This window comes from Corvus cornix, chromosome 19, assembly GCF_000738735.6.
Source record: "Corvus cornix cornix isolate S_Up_H32 chromosome 19, ASM73873v5, whole genome shotgun sequence".
Lineage (NCBI taxonomy): Eukaryota > Metazoa > Chordata > Aves > Passeriformes > Corvidae > Corvus > Corvus cornix.
In genome coordinates, this window is record NC_046348.1 from 459,483 (window position 1) to 473,919 (window position 14,437).

The 14,437-nt window shown below is 51.7% G+C and overlaps 1 protein-coding gene across 1 annotated transcript in view; it reads right to left on the bottom strand.

Annotated features, from left to right (window-relative positions):
• Positions 1 to 79: 79 nt before the first annotated feature.
• RNF43 (ring finger protein 43) overlaps positions 80 to 14,437 on the bottom strand; it is a 60,925-nt gene continuing 46,567 nt past the window's right edge. Inside the window, 7 exon segments of the mRNA XM_039562972.1 lie at positions 80 to 3,078; positions 9,249 to 9,455; positions 9,458 to 10,771; positions 11,227 to 11,329; positions 11,834 to 11,989; positions 12,671 to 12,772; positions 13,273 to 13,404. Coding sequence (XP_039418906.1) covers positions 3,035 to 3,078; positions 9,249 to 9,455; positions 9,458 to 10,771; positions 11,227 to 11,329; positions 11,834 to 11,989; positions 12,671 to 12,772; positions 13,273 to 13,404 — 2,058 coding nt within the window. The 3' untranslated portion in view covers positions 80 to 3,034.

Below are 14,437 nucleotides of genomic sequence, written 5' to 3' on the forward strand. Positions count from 1 at the left end.
GGGCTGGGCCGGGGGTCCCTCCCCGCGGGGCTCCTCCGGCAGCGCAGCCCCGCGCACAAAGAACAAACGCAGGCAGCAGACCGGTACATGGATAAATATATTAGTAAATAAATATATTTCTGAGCACATCAGCATATTCACACATCTTTGTGTTTATCGGACATAAATACACAGTTTTGCATATATATAAAACGTATTCTTCCTTTTTTTTTCTTCTGTGTGTGGTGTTTGTTTTTTTTTTTTTCCTGGGTCATAATTTATTCCCAAGCCCCGAGAGCCAGGACAGACTCAGCAAAAAAAACAAACGAAACAAAAAGCAACAACAAAACGAACCGATATTCACATTTCCAAAGGATCTGAAGGATTTGTGTAGGAGGGGAGGTACCCAGCCAGCCTGACCACATGCCCAGTTCAGGGGGTGGGAGCTCCGGGGAAAGGGGTCCCTGGGGAAGGGCTGGACCTTCAGCTTGGATAGAGGGAGCTTGGGATGCTCTGGCTTCCATCAGTTTTCGGCTGTGACTTTGGATGCAAGGAAGGAAAATGAACTCTGCATCATTGCAGGGATGCTGGAGAGATTCCATGGCGGAGCCCACAGGCACTGAGCACTCAAAAGCATCACTCAGAAGCCAGAGGTAAAGGAATTGTGAGGAACCATTCCCTATTTTCTCAGATCCTGCTTCTTCCCTTCCAGGCAGCCAAGGATAGTCATCCATCTACTGAGGAGGATCTTTCAAACCCACCTTCCTCTCCTCCCCCTGAGCCCCCACCGAGGCAGACCTGCACTCCAGCCTTTTCTACGTGAAAAGGAACAGCAGCATAAGGTCAGGAAAAGGAGACACTTGGAAGCAGGCGTTGCCCTGGCAGCCTGGTAATACTGCAGTGGGGAGTGCACAGGGTGCACGAGTGCTGACCACTTTCCCAAAGAAGCTTGTGGCTTGCAAATTCAGGAATCTCCTCTTTTGTTAGGGATAACGAGGGAAAGAGAGGACGTTAGAGCTGCACTTGTTCCTCTGAGCAGTGAAATGCGTCCCTGGAGGCTCTCTGCCTTCCTGACTCCTAAAGAAAGCAGAGGGAGCACCCTGACTCTGAGCCTTCCAGGATGGTCAAGGACATGGGGAGCTGGTTCAGACAAGCCACGGACCAGGAGCACAAGAAGCTGAATTGGGGTGAATCCAGATCCACTCCTGGATTTTTCCTCTAGTTTAAGATTGACTTCCCTGCACAGGAGAAAACATCTGAGCTTGTGTCTTCTGCTTGCACTGGAGGACAAGCAAGAGCCTGGAAAGGTCTAAATGTAATTCTGCTGGGTTCTTTGATGAAAGAAATTCAGCTCTTCCCTAGACTGAAAGGTCCCACAGGGGCCTGGTCACAGGAGACACGGAATGAGCACTACAAGGGAATAATGTTGGGTTTAGAACAGTGCTATTGGCTGATCACTTGACTGCCAGGGACTGATTAGCAAAGATGCTTTTTTCGAGGATTAAGGGCAGCAAACCCCATAAAAAGCTTTCCCACCAACAAAGGAAGGCAGAGGATTATCCTGAACTGGGACTGCATCACCAGAGCACTCTCTTGAGAAGCTGCTGCTTCAAGGGAAGACACAGGAAGCTTTACTGAGCAGAAGGGAAAGTCTGTCCCTACATCAAGTTTCAACTGTCAGGAGTTATCTTCAGCTCCAGTGTTGTATCCTCACCAATGCCTCCCTGTGCTTGGAAGCGCTTGGTGCCATAGAAATGTGCACTTCATGTGGGAATCTGGCTGATTCTTTGGCCTGACTGATCATTTAGGGCAATGAACTTGACAGGAATTCTTTGCTGTTTGAAAGCTGCATGGGTTCTATGTGTTTTGCATTTGGCAGGTTTTATTTTGCTTGAATGTCTGCAAATTATGAGATGTAGGAAATAAGAACTAGTGACATTCAGAAAAATCCAAAATACTCATAAATGGGGGGGGAAGTAATAAACCAGAGCCTGATGATTTCTCAAGTTTTCTCCCTAAATCATCAAAATGTTGGAAAAGACAGAAAAATCCTTTTGAAGGATCATTTCAGGAGTCTCAGAAATATGAAGTTAAGGCTGGGTGATGGATAGAGCTCTGCTCTGCATTTATTATGGAGGCTTTTGCTGGGAATTTTTGCTGTGTCTTGGGGCAATGAGAGGAAGGAGAGAAGCAGGAGCCACGTGAACTCCAGGATTTTCCATAACTCCAGTGGATGGGGACATCTGAGATATGTTTGAAATATGCTTTTAGCAGGGTTGGCCATGACAGCTATTTGAGGGTAGGTGGAGGAGTTAAGAGGATGAGTGAGAGACTTGTTCACACTGCCAGATGAGAGGGTGGATTCTTTGCAATGGAAAGAGTCTGACCCAGCTCCTTCCCAGAAATGCTGACGTCCCTGTGTCTTCCCCTCTCCTGCTGCTGGCAAACACAGCCAGTGGCCAAGACGGCGTCAGCTGAGGGACACTGAGGTGACCAAAAGTGGTGAGAGCTCTTGGTTTCCACTGAAGTCAGAAGCAGCACCTTGCAGGGCAGCCCTGTGAGCGGTGAGATGGAGAATAGCTTGTTCCTGTGTCTGAAATAAGCATGGAAAAGTTAATTGAAGAAGTCTGGCTTTTGACCTAAGTGAGGAAATGAAGTCAGGAGCTACCAGGCCACAGAAAGTAATTTCTGCAGCTTTTGGTCTCGAAGGCTTGTTTATTTTTGCAGTGTTTAGCAAAACCTTCTGTGGCATGAACATGCCAAAATAGCAGCTTGCACTCACTCGGTGAGCTCTCCCCGGGAGCCCTGCCCAGCTCGGAGCGATGCCATGGGATGACGATGGGCTGCCTGTGCCTTCAGCGGAGACGGGCCCGGAGAGCCGCGCTCTGTCTGGGTGACCTCGGGCCGTGGGGACGTGTCAGGAGACCACGAGTGTCCCGTTGCTCTTGGCAGTCTGTGTCTCGGCGGGGCAGGGCTGGGCAGAGCCAGATGTGAGCAGCTCCATGAACATCTGTGTCCACTCCATCTCCCAGCGAGCAAACAGGCCAGTGTTTTATTAAACTGAGTGTTCGTGGACATCCTGGACCTCCTCTTCAGATGCTGCATTCAAAGAAAAGGAGAAAGAAAAGTGTCAGCTACACCTGGCTGAACATTCCCAGGCTCTGCAGCTGCTGGGGCCTTGACCCCGCAATCCAGAGAACACATGCTGCAGGAAAAACCACTAAGTGAAAGCTACTAAAAAAGCCACTAAGCCACTGGAACAGGCTCCCCAGGGAATGGGCATGGCCTCAAGGCTGCCAGAGCTCCAGGAGCGTTTGCACAACGCTCTCAGGGGCGCACAGGGTGGGATTGTTGGGATGTCTGTGCAGGGCCAGGGACTGGACTTGATAATTCTTGTGGGTCTCTTCCAATTCAGGATATTCCATGATTCTATGAAGTTTCTCCCAGTTTTTCAGAGGAAATTTTATGGCCACCTCCCAGCCATTTTATTCCTCTAAGGTGAAGTACAATAAAATCTAAAGATAAGACATCAAGCTGCTCCTCAAATATTTCAGAAGAGGCAGGCTAAGGGCACCCCAGGATTCACATCACTGCTAGGTGTTTGCTTTTGAGGCTTTTTGATGTTTGCTCTTTGTGAAAATCTGTACAGCTGACTGAAAAATTATTAGGACTGGAAAGTAACACCAATTCATATCTCACAGAGCCAGGGTGCAACAGAACTCCAGGCAATAAGAGCAGAGAGCAGTGATGCAAGACAGGAATGACACATGTTCCACGGTGTTCCACAGGTTGCACAAATTGCTTCTGAGTCCAGCTCAGGCTCAGGCTCTTCCCCAGCCCCTTCCACCTGGGGAATTACTGACAGGCAGGTGCTGAGCAGTTTACTTGGAACCATCCAACAACAGGGCTGCCTAAAAAGCTGCACCCAAGCCACTGCTCCAGACAGCCCCTTTCTCTCTAAGTCACTGCCTGTTGTCACACACACCACGGTCCCTTCCCAGATCTCTTAAGCCTGCCCAGAACTCTTATACAAGGTAAGCATAGCCCAGCAAAGGCATACAGACATGATTTTTCCTATTTCCCTTTTCCTGAATGTTCCTGAGATCAAAGGAAAGAAATGCCCACATATAGATCTATAGAGGGCAATTTAAAACAACTTTTCAGAACAGTCACAACAAATTCTTGTTGGTTGCTTATCACCAGCTGTAGGAGCAGAGCCTTTAAAATTAAATATGTGGGAAGCAAACAAACACAGGAGATTCTGCTTGGAAAAACAATGATTAGCACTGATTAGCTAATCAATGTGGGAAAATGAATGCACATGGTGTTGTACATGTACACACGTGTGCAAGCATGGCTGTAGTACCTGAAGAAAGAGTTTGAGCAGATCTTGCATTTGTGACTTGAGTCACAAGTATGTGGAATCAGCCATTTCCAACTGCTTCCCTTGCCACCAGCTTATGTGCAACCCAAACAGAGACTGCCCAGCTTCAATCCCTCTGTGTTCAGATGCCTTCAGTCTCAAATAACATTACTAAAACATTTTCTGAAAGCTGTGCCTGCATGAGTTTCCCCTGCTTGTGCTAAGAAAAGATCATGAACTGAAGAGCTGGGAGAACCTCGGCTGCTGGACTGGCCATGGCAGGGCACTGACCTGGAGCACACCTTGATGACACCACAGAAATCGTGCTCTTTGCGTGTTAGGTTTTAAGGGTGGTCTTTTTCTGTCCTCTAATCCCTTTCCCCCTCCCTAGTAAAGATCAAAGACATGACATGAAAGGGACTCAGGATGAGCAGGAGGGAGGAGAGGGGGAGGATGCCGAGAGCACTGCAGGAGGTGAGATTTCCCAGGGAGAGAAATCAAGAGATTTCATCAGCCTGTGCTGGAGTAATGTGGCTGCTCTGGGATGCTTTCCGGGCATGCCGGGGCGGTTCAGGAAGCCATCCAGCTGGAATTCACTGCCAGTTGTCTGTCTTCCCTTAAGAGGATCCATCAGCATTGCTCCAGGATTGATTCTCCAGGGACGCGACTCCCAGGTGTGGCCTCTCCCAGGCAAGAGAAGAGTCGCGGATGCAAAGCCCGCCAAGATCGGCTGATGGAGGTGCTCAAGGAAGAGGCATAAACTCCAAGGTCATGCAAAAGGCTCTTTGGGATCATCCAGAGTTACTCCCTGTGATGCCAGTGCATGGCACTGCCTGCACAAGCGGAATTTCCCCAGGGGCTGTGGACCAAGATTCAGCCTCACCTGGGAGCTGGGCTAGGTAAGCACACACCTGGAGGGTGCTGCATCCCACAGGAGCACCAGCAGCTTCTGGAAGCCCTGGTTTAGGAACTTCCTGAGCCAGAGGGTGCATTTGCATCTCTGCATTTGCTACCTCTTGATCTGGGCTCTCAAAACCATTTTACTTCTGGCATCTACATCCCCTGGGCAACCAGCACCAGTTTCACTACACACCATGTGTTGCCTTTTGGGTGTTTTAAAGCTTCTGGTTCCCATTCGATGCCATCACTTACTTTGTTCTAAGTACTCTCTTATCTGCCTTCTCCTCTGCTCTCCTAATTTCATATCCTCTCTTTCATATCCTCTGCTAATCACTTTTTTCCCACATGAAAGTCTCACTATTCTTTCTATTTTCTCAGAAAAACCCATCGCTGGGATGGTACCAGATACCTTTCTGCCCTTCCACCAAGCCTGATTTCCCTTTCTTTTTCCACACTTTTTGGTGACCAGGAGCTGTGCGATCACCACAGGTTTACACAGCTGCATAAAAGGCACTTTCTGCTTGTCCCACATAGTTCCCAGCCAGCTAATGCTAATGCTAATGATGATGATAATAACAACAATAATAACAGGAACGTTGTGAATTTTACTTAAAAGTGGCTCTGCTCATGTGTGGCATTTTGTGCTACTTACAGGGGATTTCACCCAGCACTCCCTCACCCAACAGCTCAGCAGCAGGGGATCCTCCTGTAACACTCTGTATCCAGTTTTAATGCTGACATCCTGACGGATTTTGTATGTTACACACTTTGCTATCTCCTCTCCTTGTCCAAGATATTTATGAGCTTGCTGGAAGGTTCAGATAGTTGGAAAACTCCCCTTTTCTCCGTCTCTGAGTAATTTCCCTCCATTAAGTCTGATCTGCACTCTGTCTCCTATTTTTCAGTGAGTTATTTACCTATGAGAGCACCTTCCCTTTTATCCTTTCAGAGCTTCCTTCCCCTAAAAGATCTGCCAGGTGTTATCTTTCCCTACAAAAGCGGGGTTGCCTCCTCCCCTGGTTTTCACACTCAGCCATGTGCCTACAAGTCAGACCCTGCATTTGAATTTTTAACAATTTGCTTGGCTGGAAAGTCAGGCTCATCATTCTGTGGCTTCAGCTATTTCCAGCTGATACTGCCCTCAGCTCTTCCTCTTGGCTCTGGGCATGGGTAAGAGATTGCAGGCCACATTCAGGATTTATCAGCTTCGTGCTCGAGCCCTGAAGGATGCCCAGTGGGTGATCTGTACCTCTGGCAACTTGTTACTCTCCACTGTATTTCAGAAGTGCTCAAACTGGCGATTTGATTCATGAGGGATCCTGTCCCCCTGCCCTGAAGGGAGCTGTGCAAGGTGAGAACCTCCCGTAGCACTCCCCCGGTGATCACTAATGCAGTAAAGGTAGTTTGCTCTTCTGCTCTGCACTTACAGCCCCTGAACATCCCTCAGACCTGTGTTACTCCCTGGGTCTGAAGAAGCCCAGGCAGCCTTCTCCCTTCTGATGGAGCTGAAAACGTTTGCATTAATAGTCTGTTTTACACAAGCTGTTCATGGAAATATTCCCCGGCCTGTCTCTCCACGGCTCTGCACTTCACTTGGCATCCAGCTCTGTTCTGACTTTCTTCTCCAGCCACACCTTGGCTTTGGAAGAACAGCTTCTGAGTGCCCTCCCTGCTCTGCTGCTTGACAAGCCCTTTTCTGGGGCTGTAAATGATCCCTGTGCCCAAAAGCATCTTAGTCTTTTGCCTGCTTATTTTAGCACTATTCTCATAGGAGTCTCCTGTCTGTGTAGGCTCATCTTTGCAGCCTGTGTTACATAAACAGACACACATATACAGATATAGATATACACATCTATATACACACACACATAGATATACACTGTGTGTATAGATACACACACATACACAGACCCTAATGCCACCCTCCTTCTGCTTGGGGGCGACTGGGGGTTTTTGTGTCACTTGTCATTGGACTTCACACTCTCCTTAGCGCAGTGTCTCTCCCATGCCACCAGAAGAGACACACTCTTCTCCTCTGTAATTTCCCTAGGAATTACAGGGTCCCACTGTTTGCTTTTCTTTTAAACTGGGTTTCTGAAAAGTTTATGTCAAAACTTTAATTTAAAGCTAGGCTTTCTAATTCATCCGCTTATATTTTTAGCCTTATGCCATTTATCTGGAGGCAGAGATGCATTTTTCCCTGGTCTCCTTGTCTGTGTTTTGTGTCCTGCTTGCATGGGACTGTCTATTGAGATTGTTCTTTGCTCTTTTTTACTTCTTCTCTATTGATTTATACCTTTCCCAAGATAAAGAACCAAAGTGATTATAAACTCAGAGGTTGTGTTATGTCAACCAATGTCTTCAGCTTGGTGACTTTTCTGCGTAAGCCCTGCACAAGCTCTCTGCTCTGTCCTCTGCTCCTAATAAAGTTAAATCCTTAATCTGTCTTCTCTCAATCTTGCAAGGGAATTCTGACTCTCTGGCTGGCCCTGAAAGCATCCACAGAAGCTACTGCAGTGAACAGACATAGATCCACAGCACTTTCAGATACACTGGTCCTTCTACCTGCTGGAACAGGGAGGGAAGAGGGAATGAAGGCTTGGTGTGCTTGGCAAAGCAGCTGGCACTGGCTCTCGGTGGGGTCAGAGAGGATAAGGAGGTAGGCACAGATTGGGGCCACTGGGACCATTTCCAAAGAGACAGAAGCTTCCCAGCACGGACCTTGCAATGCTCAGCACCCTGTGTTATGCACACAGACTCCTGCTCTTGGAGCCCTCCCAGGCTCATTTGGGAGCTCAAAGCAAGCCCTGAGTAGCCTGCCCTGAGCCAGAAGGGCTCTCTCCATGTGGCATACCCTGGGAGGGCATCCCTGCAACCAGAGGCATCTCTGCCCTGATGCCTCCTTATCTCTCCAAACACCAGCATCCCTCCAGGCCTTGGAAGAACCTCCCTATCACCTATCTGCAGTGTCAGGCAGGCACTTCTGCACCTGGGAAAAATACCTGTTCCTGGGAGTCTGGGAGGCCAGAGGGCTGCAGGGAGCCAGGACCGTGCCCATCCAGCCTCCCCTGCCCCGCTGCCTCCTCGGCACCGGGAGCCTGGGCGTGGGGTGGGGCTGGATAGACAAGCACCGGGAGGAAGTTATTATCTCTGCGGCACAATGGGCACAGTGAGTCACGAGTTTAAGGCCAGTGTTTTAACAGAAATTAGACAGCCAGATCTGTGTTTGGTACCTAAATCAAAAGGATTTGCCCGAGGACCTGCAATGAGTCAGTGGCAGGGCAAGGAAGGAAGCCAGGCTCTGCTCCCAGCCAGCACCTGCCCCTGCTGACTCGCAGGTTGCTGCCTTCAGAGGACCAGAGAGAGCAAGACCTGGGAGCTAAACTCAGGTTCTTTCAAAGAGCTTCATCTCAAAGGCATTCTCCCTCTCTTTGTGAGAGACGTGCAGCAGTTAGGCAAAGGGCCAAACTTTAATTACATCTGATTTCCAAAAGACACTAAAAAGTAACTCCCACGCAACAGAGGCAGGTGAGAAATGAGGGATGTGCAAATCCAGCAACTCATTTAGTCTGTTCTACTACCCCAGGCCACACACACTTCCTTTCTCACTGATTCCAGTTAACTGGGCTTAGCTAAAACAACTGGAGCCCAAAAAGCCTTAATGATAATGACTCTGCCAGTAAGACACCCAGACTGGTGCAAGGACACTGAAAAACGTGGTCTCACCCCTTCCTTTGGGAGATATTCCAGCTGCTAGAAATGTTTAACTAAAATTAGCCACCTTATTTCTCAGTTGCAGTATTTCAGGGTTTGGTGCACTCTTTAACACACTTGCTCATCATTCAGGCCATCACCCTCACAGGTGAGCTCTGGAATGCTCCTGCAGTCAGTGCTCCTGTAGGAAAGCCCATCAGGAAGGTACCAGGTGTCCTGGCAGCCAGAGTTCCTTCATCAAACCCCCCTCATTCACCTGCTTGCTGCCAGGAGAGGTGAAGGCCAGACTTACCCGGACCACCCTGCTGAGATGGGCAGTGAAGGCGGACACTCAGACTGTGTCTGGGGGTGCCCGTCCCTGAGAAATCTGCAGGAACTGAGCGGTTTCCCTCCCGTCCTGACAACCCCTCCTCCTGCTTCCTCGGCTCGGAGCTGGACTGTGGCACTAAACACTTCCAGAGCGGCCGGGAGCCGCTGGGCAGGGCAGCGCTTGGGATCAGGGCTGGGCTTCGGGAGAGCAGCGGTAGCCAGCAGGATGGCCGGGAGGAAGGTGAGTGTCGCAGGCTCTGGGCTCGGCTGAGTCCTTGGGCAGGAGAGCGGGGTCGGGCTCCAGGGGACACTTTCTTTTCCTTCGGTGATGCCTGCTCTGTAAGCTGTATCTGGGGGGCAGTGGGACAGGGGGTGTGCCAGCTGCTCCCGATTGTCTGTTGGCATCTACACTGAAGTCCAACCTGCTTGGAGAAGTAGAGGGGGAGTGAGGGGCCTTCCAGCCTTCCTGGGGACAGGCTGGCTGTCCTGCTGGAGCTGCCTCCTGCAGCACAGCACTGCTTTCCAGAGGCTGCTGAGAGTGATGGCTTTTCTCAGTCCTCTTTTGTGTCCGAGCACTGTGGAAGGCAACCTTGGCCCCAGAGTATCGGGATTTGCGTGGCCCCGGCCCCTGCCCAGCCCGGCCAGGAGGACACTCCGAGTCCCGTCTGTAGTGGTGGTGCTGGTGGTGGTGGTAGTGGACATGGCTGAGCACCTGGGGCTTGGCCGGAGCGGCACTCCTGGGCACCATCAGGTCCAAGGAGCGGGGCCGCCTCTCCCTGGGCGGCCGCAGCTGCTCCTGGCCGTGGTCCGTGGCGGGGCCCTCGGAGCTGCAGTACACGAAGGGATCGTAGTCGCTGCTGAGGGAGCTGCGGAAGGTGGAGCAGCTGCCGTGGATGCCCTGCAGGCTGACGTCCGTGCAGTTCAACATGGAGTCACTGGAGGAGCCGTGGCAGGGCCCCGAGCTGGAGTCGCTGCCCGGCCCGTCAGCCAGGTACCCGCTGTGCTCCGTGAGATAGCTCTCCCCGGAGCCGCTGCTGTTGTGCTGGTGCCCGTGGCCAAGCCCACGGCGCAGGGCGGATGCACGGTGCTGCTTCTGTGCTAGGGCTGCCTTGGGCGCCAGGCAGGGGGGCTGGGGCTGAAGGGGACACGTCCTGTGGGGTGCCAGCGCCTGCCCGCATGCAGAGGGGTTGGGGTGCTGCTGCCCCAGCAAGCCCGGGGCCAGCGGGGCCACGTGGCCGCAGGCCAGCAGGGAGGTGGTTGGTCTGTAGGGCATGTAGTGGATGGTGCCAAAATCCAGCTGGGAGAGCTCTGGAGAGTGGAAGAAGGGGTTGCCGGGGGCTGGCTCTGGGAGAAAGCTCCTGAGGTTCCTCTGAGGATACGCGTGTGGGAGGTGGTAAAGGGCATGTCCTGGATGCTGGCGGAAAAGGTGGAGTCGCCGTCCAGGCTCCATGTCCTGAGGGACCAGCCTGGAGCTGGCAGCCGTGGCCTGCTCCCCCGAGTCTCTGGCTGTGGAGAGAGAGAAGGGAGTATCCAGCACACGTCCCACAGCCCCACGGCAGCAGCCCCGGCACTGATGCTCCACTGCCCTCCCACCATGGCCCCATGTCCTACCCCTGCTCTGCAAGTCCTTGCTGCCACCACCAAACCACTCTGATGGTCCTGCACACTCAGCACTGTCCCTGCTGCCGCAGTTCTCACATCCCACCTTCCTTCCCCACAGGCCCCAGGACTGGAATCCCTCCTCTTGGTGCAGGTCCCAGCCCAAGCCCAGCACCTCGCTGTACCCTGGGGGGCTCACAGGCAACGGACTCCTTTCCATGCACACACTGACTGCCCTGTCCACTCCGTGCACAGGGACACAAGGACCTGCTGATCCATCTCCCAAGAGCACCTGGAGCTCCTGGGCACAATCCTGCACACAACCCTGTCCCCAGCCAGGAAATGCTGTGTCTGAGCCCTACCAAGAATATTGAACATGCAAAGTGGACATGTGTGGTGTTGCTGCAGCCAAGGGTCAACACACTCCCGATGGAACTCGTGGGAGCACGAGATGATCCGCAGTTCCTAGAAAGAAGTGGAGAGGAGGAGGATGAGCAAGGAGAACCATGTTCCAAGACCTGGATGGGTCCCTCTTGATGGAAGTGAGCCTTGAAGGATGGACAGATGTCTAACACTGAGGGATCTGCAGCCCAGCTGGGCTGTGGAGCACCTCCGGTTCTGCTCTGTGAACATCCAGAGAGGTGCAGGCCCTCGGGAATAGGCAGATTTCAGGCTGGGTGCTCCGGAGGAGCAAACCCAATTTCACTCTATTTCAACACAGGCATTTTATGGGCATTTTACCCCACAGCCACAGCTGGAGACCTGCCTGGAGACACAACTTCAGCAGAGGCTTTCCAGCCCAGGGGCAGGCAGGCACACTTCCATGGCTGCAGTCCCTTTCCAGCACTCAGGAGCTCAGAAGGAAGCATCTCACAGGCCTCCAGCTCCTGCCATGCTCAGCTCCCACTGCTGACCCCCCCACCCGGGAAGGCAGAGCCGTGGCCGCCCAGCAGCCCTGCCCAAACCCACCTGCCCCTCGCTGAACTCCTCGAGGCAGATGGCACAGACCGGGGCGGAGCTGCAGCTGCTGGCCGAGTCCCAGCGCGGGGCCGGCCGGGCCCGGGGCTGGTAGCGGCGTGTGGCCAATTGCCCGATGGCCTGCAGGGTCTGCTGCTGCACCGAGTCCTGCGGAGACAGATGGGGCTTGAGGAGAGGCTCAGCCTTACTCTGCCCTCCTGTCTTCTAAACGGGATTATCAGAAATTTGGGGACAATACCCATCTGCAGAGGTGACTTTCTGTCTAAGCTGACTTGGCCAGAGTAGGCTTTGTCACCAGCAGGAGACATCTGGCCCTAGACATTCAAAATCACTCAGCAGTGTTGAATTTTTGATCCCCAAAGGATTGTCTCTCTATAGGACTAATTAGATATTCTCAAATATGGAAATACATCTGACTCTGGGAAGATAATTATTTAATTTGTTAATTTCTATTAAGAATACTAAATCATACAATCATAGAATCTTGGAATGGTTTGGACTAGAAGGGACCTCAAAGCTCATCTTATTCCATTCCCCTGCCATGGGCAGGGACACCTTCCACCATCCCAGGTTGCTCCAAGCCCTGTCCAACCTGGCCTTGGACACTTTCAGGGATGGGGCAGCACAGCTGCTCTGGGTATCCTGTGCCAGGGCCTCCCCACCGTCACAGGGAAGAATTTCTTCCCACATCTAATCTAAATCTCTCCTCTTGGTTTAAAACTGTTCTCCCTGTCCTATCACTATCTGCCCATTTCCTCTCCCAGTGTCTGTTCCTGCTTTTCCTGTACTCCTGTTTGCCCAGACACGTCTGCTCCATGAGATCCCTACCTGAGTCCTGTTCAGCTGGCACTTTGTGCGGACAACAAAAATCAGAATGATGACAACCACAGTGCTGACCACCGTGAGAAGAATCCACACGTCGTAGTCTGGCTGTTGGATAAAACAGGACAGAAATTACTCTTCTGTGGAAATTCTCTTGGTGGGAGTTAGAGGCTAGGGGAATCTCAATCTCTTCTGGACCATCAGCCTTGGAAAATACCATCCTTGGCCAAGCTCTTCCTCTTTTGCTCTTTACACGTAAAAGAAAAAAGGGTTCAGTCTTTTCCGCACATCCCTCCAAGAATGGAATAACTCTGTCTTGCAACATCTCAGCTCCCTTGAGACCATGGTCTAAGGTAGCACAAGATGAGAAAATCAAGGCTTGGTCTTACTTGAAAAGACAGAAAATCCCCTCACCTCACTCATGACATTGAGCAAAAGAAACTAAGTACGCTCAAAGTGCTCTTGAGCCTTTACTTGCAGCAGGTCTGAATGCTACAGACAACTCCTGCAACAGGCCGTGATCTCCATCCTGAGGAGGAAAGCTTGGCCTCCCTGGGAAAGCCCAGCAGGTTGAAGGGCAGGTACAGTGAGAATCATGTGTCTCTCACCCAAGCTGGTGGCTCCTTGACCTCTATCTTCACGTGGGCCTCTCTGTTCTTGTTCACGACGCCCATGAGGAGCTCAGCATCGTGGCCCCTGATCAGGACCACGGGCTGGCTCAGGCCTCTGGGCTTCCTCAGCTGCAAAGAAACAAACACAGTGAGAGCTGATCCAGAACAGCCTGAAACAAGGATGATCCTGGCCCCCCAGGCACATCTGCTCCTCATGATGCTTCTTGCAACACTTCAGAGACTGACTGCTCCCCCAAATTTATGCTATCCCTCTATGATGAGTCAGATGGAAGCTTCTCTTTTACCAATTTTCCAGCATGGATTTCTTCATTTTCCCCGCTGGTGACTCCTCGTGCAAAACTGGACATTGCTTGGTGTCTCGTGAGCTCCTTTCAAGCCCCTGTGCAAAAGCTGTTGGTCCCTCCTCTTCCCTGTGGAAGTGCTGACAGCACTGCTGAGTGCTGCCTTCACCACAGAAACGCTTCCTCTGCTCTGGACCCATCCAGTTCCCCTCCTCCCTAAGGACGTTCTGCTTTTTCCTGGTCACGCTGGCAGTTTTCCACTGTGCTCCAGGCAGCCTGGCACGGGCTGGCTCAGCAAGTGTCCGAGCCTGCTCTCCTCCACACTGACCTGGATCAGGGTGGCCATCAGACCTAGTAACCCCTTCCTATACCCTGGGGGGATACCTGGGGAAATCCAAAGGTTGGTGGACAGGGAGGGAGATGTGAATGGAGGTGCAGATGGTCAGGAAGACCATGGAGGTGAGGCCAAAGGCTCCGAGTTGTTGACAGGATTTGACACTCTTGGCTTTGGTGTACCAAATGGGAAAGCTGGAAAAGTGGGAGCTGAGGCTCGGGGTAGGGATCAGAGACTGGGATCTGAGCAACCTCGGCATCACCTCATGGACCTGCATTTGCTGCTGTGTTTCTCTGGTGCCAGAAATTAAGTTGTAAGTGCATGAAAGAGCCACAAGGGATGGATCCAGCAAGGAGTCAGCCCAGAGTTTGTATAAGCTCAGGCACCAGCTCCCCTGTCTGTTCTCTACCTAAAGCTGGATGTTTTTCATATCCCTGGATTATCTGGATGGGGAATTGATTCCCTTCCAGAGATGACAGCAGTGCTGGGGAAAGGGACCTTTGGAGGTGTCTAAACCAAGGTTAAA